The sequence below is a fragment of the Perognathus longimembris genome, chromosome 9 (genome assembly GCF_023159225.1).
Source record: "Perognathus longimembris pacificus isolate PPM17 chromosome 9, ASM2315922v1, whole genome shotgun sequence".
NCBI lineage: Eukaryota > Metazoa > Chordata > Mammalia > Rodentia > Heteromyidae > Perognathus > Perognathus longimembris.
The window spans coordinates 62,408,836-62,424,784 of record NC_063169.1 but is presented as its reverse complement, the minus strand read 5'-3'; the positions used below and the strand labels follow the sequence as shown (position 1 = coordinate 62,424,784).

General features: G+C 43.8%; 1 protein-coding gene across 1 annotated transcript; it reads right to left on the bottom strand.

Moving 5' to 3' along the window:
* Positions 1-1,008: 1,008 nt before the first annotated feature.
* On the bottom strand, positions 1,009-14,897 carry Ginm1 (glycosylated integral membrane protein 1). Its single transcript, XM_048354273.1, has 8 exons — positions 14,748-14,897; positions 13,538-13,597; positions 12,926-13,022; positions 11,694-11,836; positions 10,543-10,699; positions 9,363-9,496; positions 7,496-7,659; positions 1,009-1,678 (listed from the first exon to the last, which is right to left on the bottom strand). The coding sequence occupies exons 1-8, from the start codon at positions 14,862-14,864 to the stop codon at positions 1,567-1,569; spliced, it is 984 nt and encodes a 327-aa protein (XP_048210230.1). The 5' UTR covers positions 14,865-14,897; the 3' UTR covers positions 1,009-1,566.
* Positions 14,898-15,949: the final 1,052 nt, after the last annotated feature.

Below are 15,949 nucleotides of genomic sequence, written 5' to 3'. Positions count from 1 at the left end.
AGGTACAGAACAAGGAAGTTACTGCGGGAGACTTTGTGGCTTTCTTCTTACATGCTTTTGTTAGTTTTGGAGATGGTCTCACTATGTAGTGCAGACTGGACTTAGTTCTCTGAGTGCTAGAATTACATGCCTGTACCATTCATTAGTTATTTTGCAATAAGGACAAAGGACTATTTTCATGAAAAGTACTAGTTACAACCAGAAAGGCACTATGAAATGCCTTCCTTTGTCCTCTTACTTGCAATCCTTCCTCCCCTTGGCTGCATCTATTTTGCTTAAATATAGTTGTTTAAAAACCAGCCAGGCCACGCACTGTTGGCTCACATGTGTTAATTCCTAGCTACTCCAGGAGCTTTAGATCCAAGAATCAAGGTTCAAAGTCAGCCTAAGCAGACAAATTTGAGAGACTCATTTCCAGTTAACTAGCATAAAACCAGAAGTGGACCTGTGGTTCAAGTGTAGTGTGCCAGCCTTGAGCATATACATACAAAAAAAAAAAAAAAACAAGCAGAAGCTGAGTTCAATGCTCAGTACACACCCACCAGCCAGTACTTTTTTTGGATACCAATTTTAAAATGATAGGTTATAATAAAATTTTTAATTTCATTTGTGTTTTTAAATGGGCTCTCACTGTATAGCCTGGGCTGGCCTCAAACTTTTGATCATCCCATCTCAGCCTACTAAATACTGTGATTACAGTCATGCATAAGAATTTTCTCAACGAAACAAAATAGGACGCATCACATTGAGTAATGATAGGTTACACGTGCCAGGTCAAAGGGAAAACGTAGGGACAGGCAAAAAAAAAAAAAAGGAAAAAGACTTGCAGGGTAAACAGCACTATACGTAGGGCCACAAGATCAAGAAGAAAGCACATCAATTCCATGACAGGCTTGCTGATGTTAGCCTTCTGCTGGTTTTGACCATTGTGAGTGAAATAAACTACGATCCTGTATCTGTATGTCTATATTGCTTCTCAACTGGGCAAAGTAATGATAACTCATTTTCTGTAAAAAAGTTTATTTTAGAGTGAGAACATATCACCACAACTTTTAAGTCCTGGGGAATAAAGATAAAGTGGTCTTGTACATAACACAGACAAATCACAACACCCTCTGATTTCATACTGTCACATGCTTAATAAGAAAGGCACACTGTACTGAATAAAAAAATAAGTGTTAAGTTCTTGAGCTTTTAAGTTAAAATTTCATAAAGTGCTTTTTTATAAAATTGTACAGTTAATTAAATGGATGTCATTTCCTTAGTCAAGGCACCTTGGAAAGTTCTTGGCACATGGCACTCTGGCTCACCTTTTAATTTCCTTTTCGGTGATTTCAGAATCCACATCTTCTCTCCCACTTAACTTTCTTTAGTGTTTCATCTGAACATCGGCCCTCTTGCAGAAAAGGCCAACTTTAACTTGGCATTGTGAAGGTCAACTTTCAGGCAGACTTAGAGGAGTTTGGTAATTTCTTTATGCAACAATTGACAATGATTTGAAGAATATTATATCCAACTGGCAAGTTTGGAGACAGTAGTTCAGGATCCATGGTTTGAGATAGTATTTTAAATACATGTTTTATATTCAAGGTTTTCTGCTTTGTTCTCAGAGCTGTCTAGATAGACGTTGATAGCTGTCACTGGTACAACATTCACTTTATCCACCTTAAGAATTCCTCTGAAATAGAAGATTATGATTATTAATCCAAATTATTTCCTCTAATTGTTTGGTATAGAAGATAGGACTACTTCAAGGATTAGTTATATCTTGGGTGAGATGCTTTTGCGTCACTGTTTATAATGGTTGTGCAAACTGTGAGCCCAAAGTTGTTTTTTTTTTTGTGACAGTAAAAAATAAAAAAATCTTTAATAGTTGTAACAAAGGGGTTTTCATTCAACATGCCAAGCCCCCCAAATTCTTTTTTTTTGGGGGGGTGGTCACTGGTGGGCCTTGAACTCACAGCCTGGGCACTGTCCCTGAGCTCTTTTTGCTCAAGGCTAGCGGTCTACCGTGTTGAGCCACAGCACCACTTCTGGTTTTTGAGTTGCTAATTAAAGATGAGTCTCATTGGGACTCTTCTGCCCAGGCTGGCTTTGAACCATGATTCTCATATCAGCTTCCAGAGTAGCTATGATTATAGGCATGTGCCACTCATGCCCAGCAAGCCCAAAATGCTTTAACCACAGGGAATGAGGGAATGGAAACCTCACTACTTTGATACTGTAGGAAAGGAACGCACAGGTTAACCCTAGGTCTTCAATAAAGTGTTGGTCCTAGATTTCTATAAGTTCGGCAAAAAGACATCCCAGGCAACTTTCTAGTACCTCCATCTACCAAAACACAATGTGAGATCCTTAGACACCATTCCTTTTTCCATTAAAATATCTGATTGGAGAGGTGTTTGTATTGAATTCAAGATTCCCCCCCCCCCCCCATCTTGGGGCTTGAACTCTGGGCCTGGGAGCTGTCCCTGAGCCTCTTTGTTCTCAAGGCTGGTGCTCTACCACTTGAGCCACAATGCCACTTCTGGCTTTTTCTAACTAGTTTTGGAGATAAGCATCTCAGGGACTTTCCTGCCTGGGCTGGCTTTGAACTGCGATCCTCAGATCTCAGCTTCTTGAACAGCTAGGATTATAGGTGTGAGCCACTGGCGCCTTGCTGAATTCAAGATCTTGTATTTTAAATTCTGTGTGACTCTTAAGACATCAACAGAGGTTGGTTGTTTTAGAACAAAACAAGGTGAGTATAAATGTGGAGGGCTATGCCCTCCTCTAAGTTACCCCGTATTGTGCCTTGCCCTGAGTGACTCCAGCTGATAAAGCAACCATCTGTTCTGTTGTCAGTGTGAATGCTGAGGCAGCATGACTCTGGAATTTTTTTTGGTAACTAATACTGATAACTTATTCCAACAAAAAACACTGATGGAGGGCTGGGAATATGGCCTAGTGGCAAGAGTGCTTGCCTCCTACACATGAAGCTCTTGGTTGGATTCCCCAGCACCACATATATGGAAAACGGCCAGAAGGGGCGCTGTGGCTCAGGTGGCAGAGTGCTAGTCTTGAGCAAGAAGAGGCCAGGGACGGTGCTCAGGCCCTGAGTCCAAGGCCCAGGACTGGCAAAAAAAAAAAAACCCAAACACTGATGGAATTAACACAAGTGAAATCAGAAACACAGACACGTGGGCATATCAAAACTATCAGAAACCAGGTCCGTGAAGTTTTATCAAACACACTAAACCAATGAATGCTGCAATCCCCACATTCCCAGAATACATAAAAGGAAGCGCACCTAATATTGGGGTGTGCCATCAGGCCCATCCTTTTGATGATGCATGGGTTCCGGTCTCATTACTCAAATAAGCTCTAATCATTCCAGTGGCTTCAGCTTGGCTTGGTCCCTATCCCCCTGCCTGACATGGCCCATGGCAAAGGCCACTCAACTAGACTGTAGTGCCTCGAGCCAGCTTAGAGTCTAGGACTAACTGCTCTTTGGCAACCCTGCCTCTGCTGCCTGTGTTTCAAACAGTACTAGGACTGGGTTTGTTATGTAAATATCTAATAGCAGGCACTGACTCCATCTGTGTCAGCTTTCTTTCTGTTCTTGTCTTTAGTGAGATACCTATGAACCCTGTGGCTGCTTCAACCCTGTAAAAAACAACAAACAAAACTACTGGGGATAGATACAGGTTAGTGACAGAGAACTGGCCTAGCTTGGAACAGGCCCTGGGTTTTATCACCAGCACCACTAAATAATAGATAAGATCAATAATAGTATTAATATTGCTGCTGGGTTGCACTTTATTCCTTTCAACAAAATCACCTTTGTAAAGCTGGATTTGGGCAGTTATATAAAAAGCCAATGTTGTGGCTGAGAATATGGCCTAGTGGCAAGAGTGCTTGCTTCGCATACATGAAGCCCTGGGTTTGATTCCTCAGCAACACATATATAGAAAACGGCCAGAAGTGGCGCTGTGGCTCAAGTAGCAGAGTGCTAGCCTTGAGCAGAAAGAAGCCAGGGACAGTGCTCAGGCCCTGAGTCCAAGCCCCAGGACTGGCAAGAAAAGAAAAGAAAAGAAAAGAAAAAGCCAATGTTGTGAAAGCTAATGCTGAAAGGAAATGAAGGCGACCATGTGCAATGCAATTATAAGACATGAGGTACTGTACAGTACTCTACAAGAAAGAACACACATTCCACCAGTCATTTAAGGCTGGGCACTGTGACTCAGACCTGTAATTGCAGCTGGTTTGGAGGCAGAGACTGGGAAGAATGCAGTTGGAGCTGCAGCTGGGGCATCACAAACAAAATTACTGGCATACTGAGGATGTTGTGAATTAAGAAAATATAGGAACCACTGTCTTAAATGAAAAACAGAACAATTAACAGTCTATGTTAGCCAGGAGCCAGTAGCTCATGCCTGTAATACTAACTGGTTACTTGAGAGGCTGAGATCATAGTTCAAGGCCAACCTGGGCAGAAGAGTCCCAGGAGATCCTGTCCCAACACATAGCTGGGTGTGGTATGCAAGCCAGTCACCCTAGCTAGGCAGAGGCTGAGATGGGGAGGATCCTGACTCCAGGTGAGCCTGGGCAGAAAGACCCAAGACTTATTCCATCTCAACGGAGAAAGCTAGGCAGGCATGTGCTTGTGCTACCTGATAGGAAGCCAAATACAGGCAGACCACAGTCCAGGCACATGTCTGAACAGGAAATATCTCAAAAACAACCAGTGCAACTGGGCATTGGTGGCTCACACCTATAATCCTAGCTACTCAGGAGGCTGAGATCTGAGGATCATGGTTCAGAACCAACCTGGGCAGGAAAGTGTGAGACTCTTATTTCCAATTAATCACAGAAAAAGCCGGAAGTAGCACTGTAGCTCAAGTAGTAGAGAGTTAGCTTTGAGCAAAAGATGCTCAGGGAAAGCACTTAGGCCCAGAGTTCAAGCCCCAGGACTGGAAAAACATAATAATAATAATAAATAACCATTGCAATAAGGACCTGAAGGCATCAGTAATGGAGTACCTGTTTAGAAAGCACAAGGCCCTGAGTTCAAAACCCCATATTGCAAGAGATGAGTGAGAGTGAGTGAATGAGAGAGAGAGAGAGAGAGAGAGAGAGAGAGAGAGAGAGAGAGAGAGAGATCATAACCTTATCGTGTAGCATACATTTACCTCAATACATAAACTCTGGGTAAAAGGGGCTCTTCCAAACAGATGACAATACTTCTAGGTACAATAAGAACTGAAGGACAAAGCAATCGTCTAAGTTAAGCTAAGCCAAATGGGACATAGTTGTAATTGCAGCTACTTGGACAGCAGAAATAAGAGAATCTTGATCCAAAGTCGACCTGGACAAAAGTTGAAGACCCAATCTCAAAAACCCACACTGGGTATGGTGGTCCACATGTGTAGCTCCCACTACTCGGGGGGGGGGGCAGAGGGATCATGGTTAGAGGTTGGTCAGGCAACAGTGCTAGACTCCCTGAGTGCCAGTGGCTCATGCTTGTTAGTCTAAGTACTTACAGGGCTGACAGCCGAGGATGTCGAGTCAAAGCTAGTCTGGGCAGGAATGTCTGTGAGATTCTCATCTCCAAATGACCACCAAAAAGCTGGAAGTGGAGCTGTGGCTCAAGTGATAGAGGTCTAGCCTTGAGCAACAAAGCTCTGAGACACTGCCCATGTCCTCAGTTCAAGCACCAAGATTGGCACCAAAAAAAAAGTGTAAGACTGAAAAATAAACTAGAAGCAAGTAGAAGTAGAGGTGTGGCTCCAGTGGTAGAGTAATTACTTGGCAAATAAAAGGCCCAAGTTCAATCTCTTGGACAGCCAAAAATAAAGAAAGAAACAAAACCAAAAGCCTAAAATTACTAATGGATTAACTTGTAAAAATATTCTTTATTTCATTTTCAATTAACTGTAAAATTATTTCTTGGGTTAAAAATCAAATATGGAGGGCTGGGGATATAGCCTAGTGGCAAGAGTGCCTGCCTCGGATACACGAGGCCCTAGGTTCGATTCCCCAGCACCACATATACAGAAAATGGCCAGAAGCGGCGCTGTGGCTCAAGTGGCAGAGTGCTAGCCTTGAGCGGGAAGAAGCCAGGGACAGTGCTCAGGCCCTGAGTCCAAGGCCCAGGACTGGCCAAAAAAAAAAAAAAAAAAAAAATCAAATATGGAAGGAGAAAAATAAAAATCTCTGGGGCTGGGAACGTGGCTTAGTGGTAGAGTGCTTGCCGAGCATGCATGAAGCCCTAGGTTTCCTTAGCACCACATATACAGAAAAAAAACAGGAGTGGCGCTGTGGCTCAAGTGGCAGAGTGCTAGCCTTGAGCAAAAAGAAGCCAGGGTCAGTCAGTGCTCAGGCCCTGAGTTCAAGCCCCAGGACTGGCCAAAAAAAAAAAAAAATCAGTCTCTCTATCCCTGGACTCATTCTGATTCATTAGATATATTTTCTCAACCACAAATAGTTTCTTTGCATATATGTACACATAGTGCATACAAAGCTTTTGTTCTATCTAAACAGCTGCTGTGCTCCTTAGCACAGAGCACCTCACTGGCTGCCTGAGCCATTTACTTAGTTAAGTTCTCACCAGTAAATAGTTAAGAAGGTTCTTGTTTTGCTTGTTTTCTTTTTCTTTCTTTTTTTTTTTTGGGGGGGGGGGGTGTTACTAGGCTTGAATTCAGGGCCTAGGTGCTGTCCTTAACTTTTTAGCTCTGGCTCATAGTCTACCACTGGAGCCACAGCTCCATTTCCAGCTTTTTAGTAGTTATTTAGAAGTAAGAGTCTTACAGACTTTCCTGGTGGGGCTGGCACTGAACTGTGATCCTCACATCTTAGCCTCCTGAGTAGCTACAATTATAGAGATGAGGCACTGCTCCTGGCTGCTTGTGTTTTCTATTATAGACAGTGCTGTAATGAAATCTTAAAGATCTTTTCTGAACTTAATGATGTTTTAAATGGCAGTGTGGGAGTGAATGTACATAGTCAGGGTCCACTGTACTTGTTTTTTTTTGCCAGTCCTGGGGCTTGAACTCAGCACCCGAGCACTGTCCCTGAGCTTCTTTTGTTCAAGGCTGGCACTCTACCACTTGAGCCCCAGTGCCACTTCTGGCTTTTTCTGTTCATGTGGTGCTGAGGTAATCAAACCCAGGGCTTCATGCATGCTAGGCAAGCACTCCACCACTAGGCCACTTTCCCAGCCCTACACTTTCTATTATACAAGCTTGTTTGCGCTTTCTCTCTAGTAGACGTTAAGTTATTAGCTGAGCTTGTCTCACTCTCGAATTGCTACCAATATTCTATCATAACAGGGATTTAATAAACATTTTAATTTTGTCAAAGTTGGTCAGTGTACTAGAAAAATAGGTGTTATTTTTACTGCCCCCTTTTTTTTCTTACCTTCCTAACTACTGTACATCCTACTGCAAAATATAGTACATATAACTCATATTTTAATAATTAAAATACTAAAGTTTCAAAAACAAGAAACACTTACTTGTAGTCAGGAACTGGGAAAAGCACCTTTAGCATGGTTATGACCCCAGCAGCTCCAAGAATTCCGACCACCATGACATTGAGAAGCATGAAGGTCACTGGGAAAATCCTGCTCCAGAACAAGCACAGGTCTTTCCTCAACTTCTCCATCCACAGGCACATCACCTGAAACAGGAGTTGGGATAAGTTACGCAAGTCCCAGACTCTTGAAATCCTGAAATTTCTTCAGGCTTTAGTTCTGGACAGGTGAAAATATTCTGTATCTTGAATGTCGTGGTAGTGTCTTAAAATAAACTCTGTGTTCAGGCTGCGGGGAGAGGGGGCGATCATAATTCAGTGGTAGAGTATCTTATATATCCTGAGGTTCTGGGTTCAGTTTCAGCACCGGGGGGAAAAAATCCTTTACAACCCATCCCCAAAGTTGTGCATTTGCATTCTAATTTGAAATGTCCCTGAATGAGGGGTAAGGGTGATAAAGGAGGAAGGGGAAAATGTCTCTTAAGGAGGCTTAGTACAATTTTTAAAGATTATAAAAGCACAGGCACAGAACTTACTTACACTGTGGTGTAACTATGAATTAAGTAAAAAATAAATGCTAAATGAGAAGAGATTAGTTAGGCTTGTCCATTATAAACAAAATGGACCAGAGTCAACCATCTGTGTCAAACAGTGGGAGGAAGAGAAGGAGAAGAAAGACAAATGGAGTAGCAACTTTTAGGAGCAGGGAGATTCATTGTATACAAACTGTTTCCACATTTTAAGAGTGAGGCAGAGGCTAGGAAGACAGGCAAACACAGGCAGTGTTCTGGGAGGGAAGGAAGTCGGGGTTACTGCAACCCTAAATACTAGTGTGAGAACTTCTTCCTGTTGATGAATCATACAGTTTACTCATTTAAATAAGGTAAAAGATCCAGCTAATATGGAGAGCTATCCAAATACTCTCTTGAGGTGTGATTATCTTTCTAGTCATCAGTAGAAGTATTATGGCTATTTTGTGAGTACTTAGTAGTTATAAGTGCATGTTAATCTGTAATAGCCATCTTATTGAAGTCTTACCACACCTTAATTAAATACCTGAAGACTGAGCACAGATAAACATGTTAAAGGATTAAGTCAAGGTCATACAACTAGGAAGAGGCAGACCATATTTCAAACCTAGACGGGGCTGTGCCTAACCACCATGTGAGATCCTGAGAACACGTGACTGAGGTAGGAGTAGCAAAGGAAGGAGATACGGAGGTAGAGGAAAAACATTCTGGGATTGCAGATTCCCAACCAAATCAAATTTAGAGTCTTGATAATCATAATGTGACCATATATATATATATTATATATATATACACACACATATACACACACATATATGCATATGTATACACACATGTGTATATATCACAGGAAATAGACAGAAGAAAACAGGAATAGTTGTATATAACTAAAACCATGGGAGGTGAAGGTACGACTCCAGTGATAGAGTACCAGCCTTGAGTAAAAAAACTAAAGCAAGAAGTGAGGCCCCGAGTTCAAGTCCCAGTATCAGCACACATAGGCACATGCATAGGCGCACACACACACACACACACAGAACAAAAACAAGAAAAGGAGTGACATTGTCCAAAAAGAACTGTCCTCATTACCTGACTTATGTAACTATTACCCCTCTGTATATTACCTTTGCAATAACAATTTTAAAAAAACCCACACATGAAAAACCCCAAAACAGCACAATGACTTCATTCTTAACAATACAGTTCTAATCTAATCTTCATGGATTCTACCTGTTTAAATGCTAGCATCTATTTTCTTCACCATAACCTAAATGCTTAATGACAACTCCGGATAAAGACAGCACCAGGGAGCCGATTTACCTTGTATGAGGAAGGAGGATCTGCTCTGAGAGGAGTCTCGGGTAATTTGCCAGGTAAAACGTCTTCATCCACGGTGGTCTCCATGTTCCTGGTAAGATACTGGCTGGTGGTCTGCAACAAGCTAACACTATCTACTGAGGAGGAAAAGCACAGTTACCAACATGTTCCCAGCATGCTCCGGGCTCTCTACTGGTTCTAAGGTGATTACACCAACTACATATAGGGCAGGATCTATTGCCATGGGTGAACAAAATAAAAATATCCTATTGTTGGATTTACACATTAAAGGGGAGATGTACACTCAGACCTCTTAAGAAGCTACAGAATTTATGATTTTGTCACACAGAAAAAAAATCTCAATTTAGGGGCTGGGAATATGGCCTAGTGGCAAGAGTGTTTGCCTCGTATACATGAGGCCCTGGGTTCTATTCCCCAGCACCACATATACAGAAAATGGCCAGAAGTGGTGCTGTGGCTCAAGTGGTAGAAGGCTAGCCTTGAGCAAAAAGAAGCCAGGGACAGTGCTCAGGCCCCGAGTCCAAGCCCCAGGACTTGCCAAAAAAAATAAATAATAATAACAAACCTCAATTTAAATGTTCTGTGTTTCAGAGAAAAATGAGTACTTCTTTCTACAAAGGAATCTTTTCAATATTCTTTCTTTTCTTTTCTAAACACAGAATGCTCAGGAATTGGCTTGACATTCTCACGCAGAAGTCATGTGGATCTCTGTGTGGCTCTCGATTTCAGTATGTGTGCTGCAGAAGCAAGCACTACAGCATCATTATTATAGATCTTGTAAAGTGTTCCAGAAATAAGGCTGGATAAGCACTTGCAAGTGTCACTGTGCAATCAGTGCGATCACAAACTACTCAGCTCAAACAAGCTAGGCCAGCGCTCTACCATGAGCCACGCCCCAGCCTCTCAAGTGTTCTTTACCTAAATTTATTTATACACAAAACAGCTGTAATTAAGACTAGGGAGCATATTTTACAAACAATGTAAAACTTACAAAGCTTAAGCAAGGGCTGGGGGTGTGGCTCAACTGCAAGAGTGCCTGCCAAGCAAGTAGGAAGCTTGAGTTTGAATCCCAGTATTTCAAAAAGAAGGAGAAAGCATATATAAGACTACTAATTAAAGAAATACTGTCCTTAGCATCTGAAATATCAGTCTTTCAATTTACCTTTTTTGGAGAGGTTGGGAAGAGTAATTAAAATGTCACTGTCTCGGGACATAGAGTACAGCATGCTCTCTTCCAAAGGAAGGGTAGAGTTTGAACGTCTGAGTATCCCTTGGTTCTTCACTAAAATATCAATTTCAGTAACATCCTTTTGTTGAGCCTGTGAAGGCAAAACAGAATATATTATTTTAAATAACTATCCAGCACTGTCAAAGTTTTTTCTTTCTTTCTTTCTTTTTTTTTTTTTTTTTTTTTTGCCAGTCCTGGGCCTTGGACTCAGGGCCTGAGCACTGTCCCTGGCTTCTTTTTTGCTCAAGGCACTTGAGCACTTTTTGCTCTGCCACTTGAGTCACAGCGCCACTTCTGACCATTTTCTGTATATGTGGTGCTGGGGAATCGAACCCAGGGCTTCATGTATACGAGGCAAGCGCTCTTGCCACTAGGCTATATCCCCAGCCCCTGTCAAAGTTTTTTCTTCCCTTACTTCTGTAATGAAAAAAACCTTGTCCTGTTTTCACAAAGAATAGTCTTCGCTACCCCAGGGCATTTAATTCACAACCTTAGTCATATTCCTGTCTTCTTTTTATTATTTTTTTCGTCAGTCCTGGGCTTGAACTCAGGGCCTGGGCACTGTCCCTGTGCTTTTTTGCTCAAGGCTAGCACTCTAAATCCACAACTCTACTTCTGGCTTTTTGGTGGCTAATCGGAAATGCGAGTCTCATGGACTTTCCTGCCCTGGTTGGCTTTGAACCCTGATCCTTAGATCTTAGCTTCTTGAGTGGCTACAATTACAGACATAAGCCACTGGCGTCTGGTTTCTTTTCTTCTTTAGTTTTTGCTATTGTAAGCTTGGTCTCAGTTGGCTGAAGTATAAATAAAATTTAATGTCTTTTTACTTTCTCTGTTCAATAATGTTCATGACATTTTAAGTAATACAAAAATGGGCAATTTAACAAATTTTTTTAAATTAATAAATTTCAAATGCTAAAGTACTATAAAGTAAGAATTCTAAATGGACAGACAATATTGGATACAGACAGTATTTGTGTTACCTTCTTCTTTAAGTCGGAACAAGTAAAATAATAGATGTATGCATACCCAGCACAAACTTAACCATACCATCTAACACCCAGTGAACAAGCACAGTATCTTACCTGCTGTCCGTCAACCTCTACTACCTCTTCTTGAATGACAATCAGTTGCAAATTGGAACTGGATGTCATAGGCCACTGGTGAACTAAAATCCTGACACTGACAATTCCAAAATACACATTTTCCTCCAAATTTTCATTCTTCACTATAAAAAAAAAGCAGTAACAGCTTTAACAAAAAGTGCCACCAAATCTGTTACTGATTATTTTCATGACATTTATATGGAACAAAACAGTAGAGAATCATCATCCTTGACCTATTAATAGCTTTCAGATTTATAAAAACAAAGATGACATGTGCTTACAATGGATTACAGTCATTTCAAAGAGGAAATATTTGACAGTTTTCAGATTTTCTATGAAACAGTCCAGTAGCAACATCTTTTCCTTGGGTTGACAGTAAGGAGCCAACACAGTCTAAGAAAACAGCCATATTCTACAATAATAAGCACATTCTTCCAGTCATCACAAAGTCCTAACAGAAGGGAAACAGTACTCAGCTCTGGGCTGTTTTGCCTTTTTTTTTTTTTTTTTGCCAGTCCTGGACCTTGGACTCAGGGCCTGAGCACTGTCCCTGGCTTCTTTTTCCTCAAGGCTAGCACTCCGCCACTTGAGCCACAGCGCCACTTCTGGCCGTTTTCTGTATATGTGGTGCTGGAGAATTGAACCCAGGGCCTCATGTATATGAGGCAAGCACTCTTGCCACTGAGCCATATTCCCAGCCCTGTTTTGCTTTTTGATATGTGTGTGTTTGTGCCAATAGTGAGCTTGAACACTTGAGCCTCACACAATTCCTTTTCTTTCTCTCTCAAGGCTGACAGTGTACCATAGGAGCCGTGCACTCATATCCAGCTTTATGCTAGTTACATGGAGGTAGGCATCTTTTAGATTTGTCTGCCCAGGCTGGCTTTGAACCGTGACCGTCAGATCTCAGCCTCTTGAGTACTTAGGATTACAGGCATCAGCCACCAGTACCCGGCCACTTTCCTTTCTATTTTCTACACTTGTCTAACATTTTCGCTCTTGCTATACATCCATAATGCAGAATCTTCAGTGATACTCCCTATCATGTTCCATCAATGCACTAATCAATATAATGTAAAGAGCTTTAAACATAAATATCATAAGCTATAGAAGTGATGCATATTATCACTTTAAAATGGAAATATACAACATCCAATGCTAACTTAGTATTTAGAAAAAAAATCTGAAAATTTGACTTGGGTATTACTTACCTATCAAAGTTTGACAGCTTACTCGGCTTACACCACTATTTACAGGTACATCATTTACATATACCTGTCCACTTTCATAGGTTATGTTAAGAACAACCTTAAAATAAAGCAGTACATATATTAATTCCAATGGCTTATAAACGATGACAAATTTTTCATGTCAATATATTGCCTTACTAAGTTAGAGCTGTAGGTGCTACAGTGAGGATGTGGTTTGTCCTCCAAGGAGTTCTGCATGGGAAGCTAGGTCCTCAGTGTGGAGGTACTAAGGTGGTCCAACTTTTAAGATGCAGGGCCTAGTGGGAGAGCCTCAAGGGACTGAGAACATGCCCTCAGAGGAACTGTGGGACCCAGTCTCTCTGGATTCCTATCTGGCAAAGTAATCTGTTTTCACAATGCCTTCCTGCCATTCCAATGCCATCTGCCAGGAGGTCTTCTCCAGAGCCAAGCTAATGCTAGCAACCTGTTGTTGAACCTCCATAACTGAAAGCTAAATATAAACCTGCTTCTGTTTTGTTGTACTATCAAAAAATGGGCTAAGAGGACAACTAAAACAAACTGCATTCCACTTGGCTAAATGAGACATTTAAAAACAATCAAGAGGAGACAAACCTGTTCTTTAAATACCTCTCCATCATCTTTCAGGATAGTTACATTAATTCTTATGCCATCCTGCAAAATAAATATGTAAGCTGAACAAGTATGCATCTCACACATTGACAATAGCTCAGTTCTTTTCCTTTCACATAAATTTGTTTTATAATACAATGTTTTTTTGGGTTTTTTTTGGCCAGTCCTGGGCCTTGGACTCAGGGTCTGAGCACTGTCCCTGGCTTCTTCCCGCTCAAGGCTAGCACTCCGCCACTTGAGCCACAGCGCCGCTTCTGGCCGTTTTTCTGTATATGTGGTGCTGGGGAATCGAACCTAGGGCCTCGTGTATCCGAGGCAGGCACTCTTGCCACTAGGCTATCTCCCCAGCCCTATAATACAATTTTTATCGAGTAAAAACAGGTAAGGGCTAGGTCAAGGCTCTGAGTTCTATCCCTAGTACTGACACACAAGAAATTAAAATTTCAAACTCTTTCCTCCCCTATAACGGAAGAGAGGTTAAGTACGATCATAAATGATAAGAACAGCCTTCAGCTGCCTTTGAACACTGTGATGCAATTCCTACTTCACTTAGCTACAGTGCCACCTTGGCGGGATTGTGGAAACACACTTTGGACTCCGCCCCCGGGGGGGGGGGGCAAACCAAGTTCCAAGGCTGTGGGATGCTGTACCCCCCCCCCCCGCTTCCACACACCCAAGGCCCGCTTCTGTACACCCCGGCAGACACATGGAGGTCCTGATCCACAGCCTCTGCCCTCCTCCGAGGCGTCCCGCTGCCTGCCCACCCCCGACCAGGGCCGAATCGGGCAGCCGGGAAAAGCACTCTCCCCTTGGGCGACTTCCACGCTGCCCGGCTCACAAACACTGCTGGGCCCCAAGTGTCAGGCTCCGGCCCGGGAGGGCGCCATGACACAAGCCCGGGGCCGCTGGGGACCGCGTATGTTTGACATGAAAACCCCAAGCAGAAGAAGGAGCCACAGTCAGGGCCCCGCTGAGAGCGCCTCCAGTTTCGTGGTCCTAGGCCCAGCCACCCATCGAGGGGGCCCGGGCGTCCCTTCTCGTTCCCCTTCCCGCCTCTCCCTCCCTCGCCGCCCCACTTCCTGAGCGCTCGCCCCGTTCTTTCCGGGGGCCCGGTACCTCGAGACCCCGGTGGCCGCGCGTCGGCGCGAGGGAGAGGGGTGTCCGGCGGACCACCCGGCCCCGCCCTCCCTACCTGCGGGGCTGCGGATGGAGGCGGCGACGGGGTGCCGGCTGTCAGCCACCCCGCGGCCGGCAGCGCCAGGACCAGCAGGCGCAGGAGGGCGAGCAGCGGCGGCGGTGCCCCGTCCATCTTCCAACCCCGGGGCTAGGAGCCAGGAGAAGGGGAGGGCGGAGCCGGCCCGAGGGCGTGGCGTGGCGGCCCACAAGGGGCGTGGCCATACGCTGGGGGCGTGGCCTTCCCCCCAGGGGCTGCGCAGGCGCAGTCGACTGCGCACGCCCCTCGCTCGCCGACCGGGGGGACGCGGTCCAGGTTGGGGGCGGTGTGGAGCGGCGTTTAGACCTCCCCGCAGCACCGGAGGGTCCGTCCTACCGCCAGACGCCGCCGGCCTACGTCTATCCACGAAGCGCAGGTCCGTGGTGACGCTCCAGCACGCTCCTTCCTTAGAAACGGAACACGCGGCCAAGTAATGTCGCACCCGATGGCATTTTCATATAGGCCTGGAATGTATTTTGCTCATCCATTGCCCCGTTACACTCCTGCCCTCCCTCCCTCCCTAGTGACCCCTCTCCTCCTCCCGAAAAGACCCGCTTTCATTTCTTTCCCCTGGGTTCCACAAGAGGAAAACTTTATTGACATTTCGGTCTGGGTTGCTTTGCTTAACATGATCTCCAGATTAAGAAAAAAAAATTAGTTCCCACCCCTGCCTGCTCGTGGGAAGGGTTTAAAACAACAACTACGAAGGTCTGTCTCCCTGGGAACCCCTTGTAATTTAATATATCTGGGCTGCTCCGGACACCTCCAGAGTTTCAAAATCCCTCGCTGTCCCGCCCCCGCCCCCCCATGTATTGCATAATCAGAGGACCAGCCACGCCTTAATGTGTCCTGGTCAGCCAACCACTGGGTAGTTGCCAATCTCTCCGGTTCTAAGAGCCTTTGTAGGAAGTTTTCTAATCTGAAGTGAAAATGAAGGTGTAGACTTCTTCCGCCTCTCAGTTTATTTCACTTTTCAAGAAACTGGCTAAGCAGAGGGTATCAAAAAAATTGGGCATTTTCTATTAGCAGGATTTCATATCGATAAGAACTTTGGAGACATACCCTTTTGGACAGAATAACTACCGCTTTCTTTCTTGGCGCTGCTGGGGTTTTTAACTCATGGCCTCAATGCTTGCGGGCTTGCTTGGCTGCGGCTCTAGTACTTGAGCAGCTAGGAGAAA